This window comes from Oryctolagus cuniculus, chromosome 10 (genome assembly GCF_051225735.1).
Source record: "Oryctolagus cuniculus isolate XC-2025 breed Fujian yellow rabbit chromosome 10, ASM5122573v1, whole genome shotgun sequence".
NCBI classification, from domain to species: Eukaryota; Metazoa; Chordata; class Mammalia; order Lagomorpha; family Leporidae; genus Oryctolagus; species Oryctolagus cuniculus.
Window position 1 is genome coordinate 56,386,402 of NC_142876.1, and position 15,722 is coordinate 56,402,123.

At 40.4% G+C, this 15,722-nt stretch overlaps 1 protein-coding gene across 8 annotated transcripts in view; it reads right to left on the reverse strand.

Annotated features, from left to right (window-relative positions):
* The window catches only part of GREB1L (GREB1 like retinoic acid receptor coactivator), a 285,560-nt gene that overhangs the window by 118,936 nt on the left and 150,902 nt on the right, over positions 1-15,722 (reverse strand). For all 8 annotated transcript variants that reach the window (XR_016214605.1, XR_016214606.1, XM_051852064.3 and 5 more), the window contains 3 exons: positions 12,499-12,658; positions 12,087-12,284; positions 525-701 (listed from right to left, as the gene is read on the reverse strand). Coding sequence is in view for 6 of the 8 variants with exons in the window: in XM_051852064.3 (XP_051708024.1) it covers positions 525-701; positions 12,087-12,284; positions 12,499-12,655 (532 nt within the window). In the remaining 2 variants the exon portion in view is untranslated. The remainder of the gene's footprint in view (positions 1-524; positions 702-12,086; positions 12,285-12,498; positions 12,659-15,722) is intronic.

Sequence of the window (15,722 nt, forward strand, 5' to 3'; positions counted from 1 at the left end):
ACCAAAGTCAGGAGCCAAGAACTCAATCCTTGTTTTCCATGTGGTGCCAGGGATCCAACTACTTGAACCATCATCTGCTGCCTCCCAGGTGTACTAGCAGGGAGCTGGAATTTATTTAAACATAAAATGAGAATTTCAATAATCAAGTATAGACTGGAATATTGGATGTAATGAAAAAATGACAAATAACTTACAAAATGGATAATCCATAGATGACTAATTGACAGTTGACTTAACATCAACTCCAAATCAATGACTATTGAGAGTGAATTCTACTTCACTTTATAAAAGATTAATTTTTAACACATTGCAGGTTGTCCATTAATATCTGGTCAAAAACGTCTCTTAATTGAAACAACTGCTTGGGGATGAATAGAAATGAAAACTAATTTCATACTTGAACTGAACTATATAATTCACAACTAATTCCGGGTATCTACTTAAAAAATCTGGGGTAATTTTAAATAAATGTGTATTATAACTCCCTCCTCTTGGAAGGAATTTTACAGGTCTGATAGACTCACCTAAAAGTGCATTTTTCCCATGATCATCTGGTAGAAATCGCTTGTCTACGGCACAAACGAGGATGTGTTCAGGAAGATTGGGAGACTTGGCCCCCACAAGGAGGAATCCTGCTGGGATGTCGATTTGTTCCATACACAGGGATACCAGACGCAAATCCTTTCCTGCTTGACAAAAACCTAAAAAGTGGTAGAAAGAACATAGTGAAATGTTTAAGGAAGTCATTTCTCCTTAATCATCCATTGGGAGAGTAGCTTTATCTGCAGAAATCTCTATTAATTAAGGACCAAAAAGTAAAGTCCATATACTCCAACCAAAAGACAAATCGATCCTGTGTGCCCTCTGAGTACAGCTGGAAAGACACTGAAAAGATAATTCCATCTGGTTCAGCCAAATTGATGGCTTTATATTTTCTGATCCACAAGGGAGACATTGATAAATAGACAACAAACCTTGAAAAGTACAGATAAGTTTTATGTGCACTTACAGTAATTTTTATTTTCAATGCAGATTTACTTGTCTAAATGTGGATAGTAATAGAAGAGATATAGTCTGTTTACAGAGGAAGAGACTGAAGCTCAGAGCTTGGTGACTCATAAATGAACAGGCCAGAACTCGAACTCAGATAATTTTCACTGGACACAAAACGCCCTAAGAAAACCGTACATGAACACTTTGTATACCATAATGGAGTATACCAACTCATCAGTTCTTCATTTATTAAACAAAGTTTTACACAAAATATGCCTCTTAGGTCTGGGGACAAAGAAATGAACAAAATACATTTTTCTCCAAGAAGCCACATTGCAGTCATCTATTGCATAAGGAAACAACAAAGACAGTATTTTAGAGGACAGCTAGGGTTCTGCTGCATGTCTTCTGGAGAATGAGCCCTTCTATACTGCACTCCTCTGATTCCCCTGGAGAACTGTGATATTCCAGACTGACCTGGAGCTGGTGCCAGATTCAAGCTGGACCACTTTAACATTCCACCTTTCTGATTGGAGGTAGGCACCTGACATAAACCAGGGCGAGCACAGCCTTTCCCCTAGGAATTCTGGATACAGCCAGGGACAGCATAGCTCAGTCTGTTCTGTGGCAGCCTGCTCTCTTCTTGACCTGTGAGAGAAGTCTCCAGGCATAGATAGGAGGCCGAGGGAGATTATTCTCTTAGTATCCGGATTCCAAGAGCCCAGCTGTGTCTGCTTTTCCATGATTTGGTCACCCAACCTTTTCCTTTGGAATTCTCTAGTAATTTCTTGTTTTATCTAAACTTGTTTCAGTTTGTTTCCCTCACTTTGATTCAAGAGAGACTAAACAAAGTATGGTAAATACTACTTCAGGGAGCCATAGAAGGATGGAGGAGGGAGGCCTGCACACACAAATCTGGGGAGGGTACCATTATCACCCAATACAAAGTAGGGAAGAACCACCTTACATTCTGCTAGTATCAGTTCATACTATTGTTTTAGCCCAATGTCAACAAATAGTTGGGTGTCATCAGTTAGTCTACAAGAAAGAAAACGGTACACTCCATCAGAACCTTGTACAAAGCCGTGGTGTACATGAATCTACCATATGCTTTGGACCATCAAATCCCTAAAGCAGGCATCATGGAATTAGTAAATGTCAACAAAAGAAAGAGCACAATGATAAGAACAGTGGGGTTACAGATCCTCTTTCAAGCTTATAGATCCTCTTTCAACATTTATAAAAATCAATTTAACTTTTAGAGTACATGATTTAAGAAAATTAATATAAAAAAGTTACTATGAATTATTTAATAATTTTAAGTGAATCTTTATTAGTCACAATATTATCTATATTTACCTGAAACAGTTATTTACATATGTGTCATATAATTTATTCAGCTTATAAACCTCATGAATTAAGAAAATTACTATCAAAAAGCTACTATGAATTCTTAAACAATTTTAAGTGAAACTTTTTTTTTATTTACATTATCTATATTTATTTGAAACATGGTCATTTACATATGTGAGTCACATAATTTATTTAGCTTATAGACATTTTTTGGAGCTTTGTGTATACATGGAAACTTTTGAAAAATTGTTTTACTACTTCCCATTAAGAAACAGAGCTCACAGTTTTGAAGTTGAGAATTGATGATGATGGCAGCTAAAATTTAGGAGCACTTACATAAGTATGGTGCTAAACACTATACATATTATCTTGTTTAATTTGCTCAACAATTCCAGGTAGGTACGAGTTGAGTATTGCTTATATGCAATACATGGAACAGGAAGTATTTAGATTTCAGAATTCTAGAATATGTGCATATATGTAATACCTTGTGTATAGAACCCAAATCAAAATATGAAATTCATTTATGTGTCATTACACCTTAAACACATCTCCTGAAGGTAGTTTTATACAATATTTTTAGTGTACCGGCATTCTGTCTGAAAGTCATCACATGAGGTCAGGTGTGGAATTTTCTACTTGTAACATCATATAAGCATTCAAAATGTTTTTGGATTTCCAGATGAGGGATATTCAATCTGTTCTACCATCTCTTTTTCATAGATGGAGAAAGTGAGTCTCAGAAAGGTTAGAGAAATTGTCCAAGGTTACAAAATGAGTCCAGTAATGTTCAGTGATATAAGACATGGGAGTTTTGTCATATAAGAACAGACAAAAAGCCTCCTATTCAAATTGGCAAAAGAAAAGAACAGTTACAATCTGGCACTAAAACTGTGAGGAATAAACACCCATTTTTTTAATCAAATTCTAAAAGACTAAGTCTAGGAAAAATTAAAAAGTACTGAAAGGAGCACTAATATTTTTAATCTAGGAATTTCCTAATTTGCATACAGGCAGTAAACCTAAACACACGTTTCTCCTAAGAAGTAGCACCTGTACAAAGCCTGACTTGCTCCAAAAGGCAGAACGTAGAATATGTTTTCCTAAAAGGCATAGACAAATTCAGCGCCGCAGGCGAGGATTAATCTACTGAGCCACGGCACCAGCCCCTCTATTATTCTACTTTTAAAATAGAATGTTCTGAGGGCCTTTCAGCCAATTCATGTAGGGTTAATGGAAACCACTCAGACTTCATGTCATTGTGTGTTTTTGACTATTATACAAATTCTAGGTTTTTAAAAAAAAATTTCTGGGAGCCGGCGCTGTGGTGCAGTAGGGTAATTCTCTGCCTTCAGTGCTGGCATCCCATACTGGTGCTTGTTCGAGTCCCAGATGCTCCTCTTCTGATCCAGCTCCCTGCTACGGCCTGGGAAAGCAGTGGAAGATGGCCCAAATCCTTGGGCCCCTGCACCCGCGTCGGAGACTTGGAGGAAGCTCCTGGCTCCTGGCTTCTGATCAGCTCAGCTCCAACTGCTGCAGCTAACTGAGGAGTGAACCAGCAGATGGAAGACCCTTTTCTCTATCTCTCCCTCTCACTGTCTGTACTCTGCCTCTCAAATAAATAAAAAAGATCTTTAAAATTTTTTTTCTGTCATATGTATTGACATACTGCCTAATTCATATATATAAAATGGGCTGTTGATTAAAGATGGGAAGCTCAAGGGTGGGTGTTTGGCACAGCAGTTAAGCTGCTATTTGGGGTGCCCACACTCCATATTGGAATCTCTGTGTTTTGAGTCCCAGCTCCACTCTCCATTGCAGGTTCCTGCTAATGTGTACATGGGATGCAGCAGGTGATAGGGGAGACCTGGAATGCAGTTCCTGCTCCTGGTGTTGGCATGGCCCTGTCCTGGCTGAGGAGTAACCAGCGCATAGCAGAGCTCTCTGTCTCTCTGGATGGAAGATCTTTGTGTGCCTCTCTTTCTTGTCCTTTCAAATACAATAAAAATAACTATTTTCTTAAAGTTTTTTTTTTAAAACAGGAAGCTCATGGAACATTGGCTTGTGTTAATGAACATAAAAGGTAATATACAAATGCATCTATCTAAATATGCTTATTGCTAAATATGAAAGTTAAATTCATTCCCACCTTACTTAACAAATTATAAGATATAACATGCATCAATGTTTCTAGGACAGCAAAATACAATTTTAAAAAGGTAAACATTTAGTGACTGTGATCCAATTTGGCTTTCTATATGTGAGAGGTAAAACACTATCTCTTTCATTGTAGAGAATTTCCCATAAATAGCAGCTTAAAATGTTTTTACCATATTGAGGAAAGATACAAAAATTACAAAAATAAATTTGCACATCCTTTTAATCCCACATAATTTCCAAAATTTGGGAATTAAAAGTAGATTTTGACCTTTTAAAAAATCTGGTAAATAATATTTTATATTTATTATATATCATATTATATATTATAATATATATTTAAATAAATATATTTTGCTCCCCTCCTTACTGCCAGAAGTGTATTTTTTAATATTTCATCAAAACATCCTTTTTCTTACATATCCAATTTGAAATAAATTGAATAGCAATTGTTGAATGATTAAATGTAGACAGTTTTTCTCTTATGGCATGAATATCATAGAGCATGTGAATATGTTGATCTAAGATGCTTCCTGCTTAAAATCAAATTTTAATCATGTGCCATGTAATGACAGAATTCATTTTTTAAATCCCTGAGGAGTTCAAAAGATAATACATCACTGTAATAGATTTGTGAGACAAAGATTGAGGAACACTACATCTATTTAAACCTCCTTCATGTGTATATAAGGGAAGGGCCTAGAAAGGTTAAAATAATGGCATGAGGTCAAGTGGGTGGCAGCCAGAAGGAGTGGGTGTTAGCAGAACCCTGGTCTTTTAACTCCAAATGAGATGCTCCTTCAACCTCATTAACACCTGTCTGACCCGTAAGCAACACCTCACCTGCCCTCAGGCTGAGTAGGACCCCCTCCCATAACAGTTTGCCTGTTTTTCTCAGGTCCTAGCATTTCCCTGTGCCTTTTCCAGACTGCATTGTGTAGGGCATAGGACATAACAGCCTCTGCCAGCCACGGGTCATATTTGCAGCCATCCAGCTTCCACTTGCTGAATCCTTAAAATTCAAGTTTTTGCAAGCCACAAAGTAACCCACAGTTAGTGTGAAGTTCCTGATGAGCTTTCTCAAGCAATGTACTAAAGCAAAAGTGAGATTAAGGGGAAGAGTACAATTGTGTGAGGCGAACGTGATAACCACTACACTACGGAAACTGAGAAGAGTACAATTGTGATTATGAGATACAGAGTCAAGAAGGCAGCGTGTAGAATGCCTAAAAACGGCAAGGATTCCCTAGGGAAGGAAGTTTATTTCAGAACAATTTCTGTGGAAAAATTAAAACTATACAGTCCACTCAAATGAAGAAGCACATGCAGTTTCTAGGATTACAGCCTTTGAGGCTTTTCCCGTTTGTAAAATGAGGACCTCTAGAGGTCAGAAGTCATAACTATCAAATAATGATTGGATCCTATAAGAAGCATGTTTTCAGCTTCTTTCTCTTAAAATTATCTCAAGGAGTGCCTGTGGCAACGAAAGAGAACATGTTCTATTTCATGCTAAAATGGAGATCTGTCAATGGGACACAAGGACCAGTTGAAGGAGGTGCTAATTTTCAAAGCTGGAATGATTTGAGCAACAAAACAAATTGATTAGTATTGAATTATAACCTAAAACATAATATCCATGAGCCCATAATGATATAAGTGAACAGCTGAATAAATTAATAAATGGGGGAGATGAGACAAATTCCCATTCAGTCAAACTTCAAGTAATTTACAAGAGATACTCTGCATTCAAGGATGGGTAGTATAACTTCCCTCTCCTTACACATAGGTCAGGCATTTCTTCCACAGGACAGGAAGTATAGAAAGGCATGGGGTGGGGGAAGAGTCAGGATGACCAAGATCAACAGTCACAGCTTTAATAAGTCATGCTGTACCCTTGATACACTGTAATGAAAATGGCTCTTTTCCTCTGTGATCTTTCCCCCAGAAAAACCCAGCAGCAAAATATCAGTCAAATTCCAATAGGGAGCCTCCTATAATACGGAATGCATAGCTGATACTGTCCAAACTGTCAGGATTATCAAAAACAAGCAAAGTTTGAGAATCTGTCACAACTAAGAGGTGCCTAAGGAAATATAAAAATTAAATCTAATGTAGTGTTCTGGATGAGATCTTGAAACAGAAAAAGGACATTAAGGGGTGGGCATTTGGTGCAGCAGTTAAGATGCCACTTAGAATGCTTGTATCCCGCAGCAGAGGGCCTGGGTTCAAGTTTTGACTCTGCTCCTAATTCTAGTTTCCTGTTAATGCACATCTAAAGGGGTAACAGGTAATGGCTCATGGAGTTGGATCCCTACTACCCACAAGGGACACCCAGATTCGGTTTTGGGCTCTTGACTTCAACCTTGCCCAGATGTGGCTATTGAGGGCATTTGAAGACTGAATCAGCAGATGAGAGATCTCTTTCTGTCTCTCTTTGCCTTTCAAAGTAAATAAATAACTTAAGAAAAAGAATATCAAGTAAAAATCAAGGAACCCCTGGGGCCAGCACTGTGCTCTAGCAGGTAAAGCCACTGCCTGCAGTGCCAGCATCTCATTTGGGCACTGGTTCAGGTCCCGGCTGCTCCATTTCTGATCCAGCTCTCTGCTGTGGCCTGGGAAAGCAGTGGAAGATGGCCAAGTCCTTGGGCCCCTGCACCAGCATGGGAGACTCAGAAAGCTCCTAGCTCCTGGCTTTGGATCCGCCCAGCTCCAGCCATTGTGGCCATTTAGGGAGTAAACCAGTGGATGGAAGACCCCTCCCCCCACCTCTGCCTCTCTGTAAATATGCCTTTCAAATAATAAATAAATAAATCTTTAAAAAATGAAGGAACCCAAATATTTTTAATTTATTAAATTAAATTAATTAAAAATAAATTGATATTTGTTCAATAATTGTAACAAATGTACTATCGTAAGTTGTTAATAATAGGGAACATTGCACAGGGATAAACTATAGGGACCGGTGCTGTGGCATAGTAAGTTAAGCCTCTGCTGTGGTGTCAGCATCCCATATGGGCACTGGTTCAACTCCCCTCTGCTCCACTTCCTATCCAGCTCCCTATTATTGCACCTAGGAAAGCACTGGAAGAAGCCAGGAACTCGGAGCTTCTTCCGGGTCTCCCAAGTCCCATCTTCCACTGCATATGGGATGGTGACACTGTAGGTGGAGGCTTAGCCTTCCATACCACAGCACCAGCCCCCACACAGGCACTTTAAGGAGAGAGAGGGGGGCCAGTGTTGTAGCTCAGTGGGTTAAGCCACATCTGCAATGCTGGTATCCCATATGAGAGCTGGTTCAAGACCCGGTTGCTCAGATCCAGCTCCCTGCTAATGTGCCTGAGAAAGCAGCAGAAGATGGCCCAAGTGTTTGGGCCCCTGGCACCCACATGGGAGACCCAGATGGAGTTCCAGGCTCCTGGCATTGGCCTAGCCCATCCCTGGACATTGCAGCCATTTGGGGAGTGAACCAGTGAATGGAAGATCTCTCTCTCTAACTCTGCCTTTCAAATAAATAAGTAAATCTTAAAAAAAACAAAACAAAACAAAACAAAACAAAAAACAACTAAACTAAGTGAAAAGAAAGTTTGCTACTCACCTGCAGGCTAATTCTGAATTACATCTAAAATAATTCTGAAACACTAATTTCAGGCTACTGGAAGATCTGGCTAAGTGTACCCTAAGGAAGGATCTAAGCTTGTTTACTGTACACAAGGAAAGACAGATACGAGTGTACAAATAGTTAAATAGTTTATTTGACAAACTCATCTCACCAAATGGTTTCATTTTCTGAGAGTAATTCTGAAATGTAGCTCTAAAATCCAGAATCTTTCAGAGCAAATTATTTTAAATTTTTTTAAAGGAGTAATAGTAGAGAGATCTTCTTTATAAACTTGATCTGCATTTCCCTGGGAAAAGAGCCAGCGTTTCCACTTCACAGGAATGGATTTGCATTCTCCAATTATCTCCAACTTGAAGGTTACAGAGTAAACTCAAAGGGGGGAGGGGAAGTTTACTGAAACAGCTGTAAACACAAACTAAAGTAATCAAAGCAGTGTTTGGAGGCCTAAAATTTGGCCGCCCTTCACCCCTTAAAACAATCAACGGCCTCACAGCAGGGTAGGACCCTACACTATTCCAATAATTTACATAAGAAATTAGCAACCAAAATTTACATCTGAATGGTAACCCCCAGCAGCCCATCAGGTGTTAAGTATCTGCTTATCTAAATTGCCTCTAAAAATAGCTTTACCTTCCTTTAAGCCTTAGGTAAATAGAGAGTTTCCCATGAAAGGAAGGTGGTATGCCGAAACAAGTCCATGTCCCGTTCACTAACATTTTTACAGGAAAAATTTCAGGGCTATTCTCCTGTTCCGTAAGAAGACTCGTAACGAGTCATATTGAAAGAGCCATATGCAAACTATAAATCATCAAATTATAAACTGCTTTTTAAAATATCGCCTCCCCCAAGAGAATGAAAGTGGAAAACAAATAAGCAGTATTAATTATAAGAACCTAAAGTAGTTGATGTACGAATCTAAGGGTTTTTGGGTTGTCTTGGAATTTGAATTCCATGCTTGGGTGGGATAGTTTTTGTTCTCAGAAAAACTGCACTTCCTTTATTTATTTTTGAAATAACTATTATTCTTCCTGTATGCTTCCCATGCTCTCATGTTTTAAACTTTAAGAAATACTTGCTCTTCTCTAAGTCACTGAGTTGATATTTTGCTGGGTACTAAATAATCTGTATCTGGTTATAAATAATACCAGTGCCAGATACCCCAAAAGGCAATCTAAAAAAAACAAAATAAAACAAAAACAAAAAACACCTAGCGCACAGGACAGTCAAGAGGACTTTTTTTTTTTTTTTTTTTTTTTTTATTTTTTGACAGGCAGAGTGGACAGTGAGAGAGAGAGACAGAGAGAAAGGTCTTCCTTTGCCATTGGTTCACCCTCCAATGGCCGCCGCGGCCGGCGCGATGCGGCCGGCGCACCGCGCTGATCCGATGGCAGGAGCCAGGAGCCAGGTGCTTTTCCTGGTCTCCCATGGGGTGCAGGGCCCAAGCACCTGGGCCATCCTCCACTGCACTCCCTGGCCACAGCAGAGAGCTGGCCTGGAAGAGGGGCAACCGGGACAGAATCCGGCGCCCCGACCGGGACTAGAACCCTGTGTGCCGGCGCCGCAAGGCGGAGGATTAGCCTAGTGAGCCGCGGCGCCGGCCGTTCTTTCCCATTTTTTAATATAAAATTTTATGGTTAAAAATTATCCTCTAAAACATTCACTCTGATTCTATTTAATTCTCACACATAACATTTTCAACCATAATCTAATGATACTTAATCACTACTTCAACCTCTAATTTGTTAGGTAATATACACGTTGACTGCTCAATTAAATAAAGGTATGAAAATGCAGTTAAACCAGGAATGTCCTGAAAATGCAGTTAAACCAGGAATGTCCTTTGGCGTCCCAGCACCTGTACTTCTAATGTAACTTCCAGTTACAGCGTCTGTGAGGTAGAGGATGATGGCTGAAGTGTTTGGGCCCCTGCACCCCATGTGGGGAACACTGATAGAATCCCTGTTCCTAGTTTTAGCCTGACCCAGCTTAGCTGCTGTGGGCATTTGGGAAGTGAACCAGTGGATGGATGGAAGATCTCTTTCTCTTTCTCTTTTTTTAATAAGCATTAAAAATACATATAAAGCAAGTAAGTAGAAAGATAATGTTAGTCACCTGCTGCACCTTGATAGGTTTAAAGACCTGCTTTACATCAATAAGGAAGAAATCCATATAAATCTAGGCAAAAGAAACCTATCATGTGTGGAAATAAATTCATCGGGAATGATGTGCCAGAGGCAGGTCCAGCACTAAGAGTGATCATGCTAACTGCTAGAGACCTCTGTAGTAAATCAGGCACAGATAAACTAGAATTACAGAGGTGTCCAAACTCCTTAGGGAATTTTGACTCCTGTACTGTTTATCTTATTCTCAAAGGCAGGGGAGGGGGGATAAAACTCCTAAAAAATATAAACTACTTATCTTCTTGCTTTGCATGTGTGAATCTGTAGTTAATTCTAGATTATATGGACTTCAAACTTTGGAAGGAGGCTGGCTGTCCTTAGATTTCTTCCTTCTTCCCCTTGTCTCCTTACCCCCAAGATTTCCATGCACTGACCACCACAAGTCCCTGTCACACCAGGTATCAAAACTATGCTGGGGTAGGGTTTTAGCCTGCCAGTTGGGATGTCCATGTCCCCCATTCAGAGTACCTGATTTTGGTGCCTGGGTCTAGCTCCTGACTCCAGCTTCCAATTAATGCAGAACCTGAAAAGCAGTGGTGATGGGTCAGGTGGCTGGGTCCCTACCCACACAGGGTAATGACCTAGATGGAATCTGGGTTCCTGGATCCTGCTTGGTCCAGCAGCCCCAGCCATTGTGAGCTTTTGGGGAGTAAACCACAAGACTCTGTCTCCCTGACACTCACATAAATAAATAAAATTTAAAAATACATTAAAAAATTATACTCCAGCTAACCTGGGTAAAGTGGAATCCTTGTGCTAACTAGGTTGAGATGGCCAGAAAATTCCACTGTATAATATCAGATGGAAGAAATAAAAGTATAATTTGTGGTATTACCAAAACAATGAAATACCAAAAAATGCTTCATACTAGGATTTTCTTTTTTCTTTTCTTTTTTTTAAAAGATTTTATTTATTTATTTGAGAGGTAGAGTTACAGACAGTGGGAGGAAGAATCAGAGAGAAAGGTCTTCCTTCCGTTGGTTCACTCCCCAGATGACCACAATGGCTGGAGCTGCGCTGATTCAAAGCCAGGAGCCAGGAGTTTCCTCCAGGTCTCCCACGCAGGTGCAGGGGCCCGAGCCCTTGGGCCATCTTCTACCACTTTCCCAGGACACAGCAGAGAGCTGGATTGGAAGAGGAGCAGCTGGGACTAGAACCAGCGCCCATATGGAATGCTGGAGCCACAGGCAGAGGATTAATCTACTGCACCACAGCGCCGACCCCTAGGGTTTTCTTATTAAAAATATGGTTAAATAAAGCCGTGGTGGGACAGAAGGATGACAAATGATATTATATAAATATTTACATTTTTGTCCTCTATAAATTTTTACATTTATATTTATAAAATATTTAAATTTTGCCTCTATCTTGAATGAGCATTCAAAATAATGATATATATAGAACATTTTCTATCTCTGTTAGTGTTTGGAGGGTAGAATAGAAAGGAGCAGGAAAAGAGAACACTGGAAAGGTTGCTAAGAAAGTCATTCTTGGGGGAAGTACATGGAGTTCTAGAAAAGCCTTGACCTGTGTCTGGACTTGGCTTTGCCACAGATTATCTCAGAGAAGTCATTGAACTGTGAATCTCATTCTCTTCATCTATAAAATACTTGCCTTTCTTGTACACGCCTGCTGTGAAGTCAGTCATAGGAGACAATGGGAGTGAGAACATAATCACTCTTCATTCCTGTCCATAATTACCAGTTTCCAGCCATGGAATGATTGGAAATTCAACAGACAATGTAAGAGGGAAAAAAATCAGGAAAAACAAAACCGAAACCCACCGTCTGTAGTGCAAGATCCTTCCGGGGCAGGCTTCTGTGAGTAGGGGATGGGTGGGCTGTTTGAATCTGACATTTCTTCATCATCTTCGTCATCTTCCATCTCATTGACTGCTAGATTGTTAGAGAAATCCAGGCTTCCATTTTGGGTGTAGCGGTGTACCAAATCTTTATCCAGATCCTCCACTTTGGGTTTCACATCTAGGTAGGCACATAAATCAGGGCAAATTCCGTCAAAAGGTGCTTATTGGAAATATAATAAGAAAAAGTCATAGTTCTAAAAGACAAATATGAGGAAACAGAGACTAGCATTATTTTAAACATTATTTAGCCAATTATTCTCAGAGGTCCCACGCTTTGGAATCCTCAGTTCTTTTAGAATGGGTCTAGAAATACATGTGACTGAGAAACTTACCTGCAGAGGAGAAAGGATGCTGGTCAGGGTCCAAGTATAGCTGGGAAAAAATTGGCTGAGGTACCACACTACTACATCTGAGGGAGGCTTCTATGGAGTTGTGCAGCGCTTCCTCAAATCGAGCAGATTTCAGTTGCCCAGCATATGAATTCCCCATGGTCTACATCAGTCCATCCCAAAGCAAAAGGGGAACAAAGGAGAAAATCAGTATAATTAGAGGTTGTATGTCTGCAAAGTACATGCACAGCTAATATAAAGTATATGCATGTGTCTTGTTGCATTATGAACTATATGAAATACACATTTTTATTAAGATTACTTATATAAATTAACATATCACTTGTTCACTTGTGCTTTTTTATTTATTTATTTTTTTAGTCCAAACCCATGTCAAAAAGCTCTGTTGGACCAGTGCTGGTGCAGGTGGGTTAAGCCATCGTCTGCAGTACTAGGATGCCACGTGGCTGACGGTTCAAGTCCTGGCTGCTCTGCTTCCAAGCCAGCTCCCTGCTAATGTGTGTGGTAAAGCAGTAGAGGACAGCCCAAGTGCTTGGACCTATGTACCCATGTGGTTGACCACATGAAGTTCCTGACTCCTGGCTTGCCCTAGCCCAACCCCAGCCATCTGGGGAATGAATCAGGGAATGGAAGACCTCTCTCTCTCTCTGTCTTGTCAATCACGAAGCACAACCTGATTAACAAGGGTACTATGCCTCCTCCTTAAAAACGGTAGGCGGGGCTGGTGCTGTGGTGTAATGGGTAAAGCTGTAGCCTGCAGTGCCAGAATCACGTATGGGCACTGGTTCGGGTCCTGGCTGCTCCACTTCCGATCCAGCCCTCTGCTGTGGCCTGGGAAAGCAGTGGAAGATGGCCCAAGTCCTTGGTCCCTTGCACCCTCGTGGGAGACTCAGAGGAAGCTCCTGGCTTCTGGCTTCCGATCAACGCAGCTCCAGCTGTTATTGCCACTTGGGGAGTGAGCCAGCGGATGGAAGACCTCTCTCTCTCTCTCTCTCTGCCTCTCTGTAACTCTGCCTTTCAAAAAATTAATCTTAAAGAAAAAATGGCAGGCTACTGACACTCCCTCTCAGTTGTATTTGTGATTTCAGAGTAAATATCTAAGTACTGCTCTGTCTAGTAAACTCTATTACTCTAGAGGAAAAAATAAAGACAAAAAGACTCTCCTAGTTGGGTATGTGTGTGTGAAAACTTTATGACTATATTTAACATACTTTTGAAAGTAAAAGTTTAGCCTTTTGAACTCAAATAATTCACTTATTAAATACCACATATTATTAGTATTTATTTGAAAACTATTGTTTCTCTTTTGAAGCACTGACCTTCACTTTTTGCCAGTAATATTTGTACTATATAGTACTTGCTAGTTACAAAAATTTCCATGTATAGCAATAATGTACAGTTTTTTCAGTGCTAACTACTTGTTAGATCAATGATTCTCTAAGTACAGCCTAGGGGCTGCAAGATCCTTTCAGAGATCTATGAGTTCAAAGCTATTTTCAAACCATTACTAAGATATTATTTATTTTTCAGTCACTCTGTGCCTAGAATTTTTCAGAATCTGCAAAATGTGTAGGCTATTCAACACACTAACTTTGGCAAAATACCTTTTTAAAAAAGATTTATTTATTTATTTGAAAGGCAGAGTTACAAAGAGGCAGAAGCAGAGAGAGAGAGAGAGAGAAAGTCTTCCATCTGCTGGTTCACTCCCAGATGGCCGCAGTGGCCAAAGCTGGGCTGATACGAAGCCAAGAGGCAGGAGCTTCTTCCAGGTCTCCTACATGAGTTCAGAGGCTAATTAGTTGGGCCATCTTCTGCTGCTTTCCCAGGTGCATCAGCAGAGAGCTGGATCAGAAGTGGAGCAGCCGGGACTAAAACCAGTGCCCATATGGGACACCAGCACTGCAGGCAGTGGCTTTACTCACTACACCACAGCGCCGGCCCCAGAAAATACATTATTTATTTTATTATATAGTGTCTTATTATTGTTAGTTTTAATTAATATTTTTTAAACTTCTTAGTTTCAATTTCTAATAAATATAATCTGCATAAACAAAAACTCAATGGTGGGGGTTTCCTCCATAATTTTTAAGGGTATAAAGGGATTCTGAGACTAAAAGTTTGAAAACTACTAGGCTAGGTAGTGTACTTCATAAAAGTTATCTAATGCCCAGTATTCTGAAGTAGGTATGATTTATTTCCACTTCAAAGATTAGGAAACAAAAACAGGGACTGTAGTACAGCAGGTAAAGCCACCACTTGGGATGCCTATATCCCATATTAGAATGCAAGTTCAAGTCCCAGCTACTAGTCTTCTGATTCAGTTCTCTGTTAATGTGCCTAGGAAGCAGCAGATGACGGCTCAAGTACTTGAGTTCCTGCCACCCATTTAGGAGGCCTGGATGGATTTCCTGGCTTCTGGGCCTCAGCCTGGCCCAACCCCAGCTAATGCAGTCATTTAGGGAGTGAACCAGCAGATGGAAGGTCCCTCTCTCTCTCTCTCTCTCTGTCTTTCAAATAAATAAATATTTTTTTCAAAGAAACACAAACAAGCCAAAGGTTGCAGAAACAACACGTAAGAATCACAAATACTCAGCTTGCCAACTGTCAGCAATCGTTAGTTATGGAACCCAACTGCAATCTTCATCATAAGAACATCATAAGAAACTCCATCCCAGTGAGGCTGGGCTTTAACCCATACTCTCAACAGAGAAAGCAAAGTCCCCTCTCCCCGTGCACCATCCTGTTTCACGGTTTCTAACATCACTCATCTAGTAAGAGATGGAGTCAGTACTCAACACTTACCCACTGGTGAATAGTCCTGCACCCCTACTGTACAAGCTCCACTTGGGTAAATCTCATTTCAAGGTAGGCAATTTTCATAGACTTCAGTCTCACTTCTCCCACCAAGGAGAGGGACAGGTATTAAATTTCAACTGGGAAAGCCAACTCTGATAGACTCTGGAAAGGAAGTCCCTGGAGCACTTGTTGACAGGGGACCTGAGTGGGTTTGTAGGGAAAGGGAGCCATGATCCAGTGAGCCAACTCATTAGCAGAGAAGGCGACAGATGGCACATCACAGCCATGCTCTCAAGTCCCCCAGAGTGACACACAGGGGCTCCACAGGAGATTTTAGTGCCCCTGAGCTGCCTTTATACAGCAAAAAGGCATCTCATATGATTCCTGGAAGCCTCGAGTAGTCTACAATG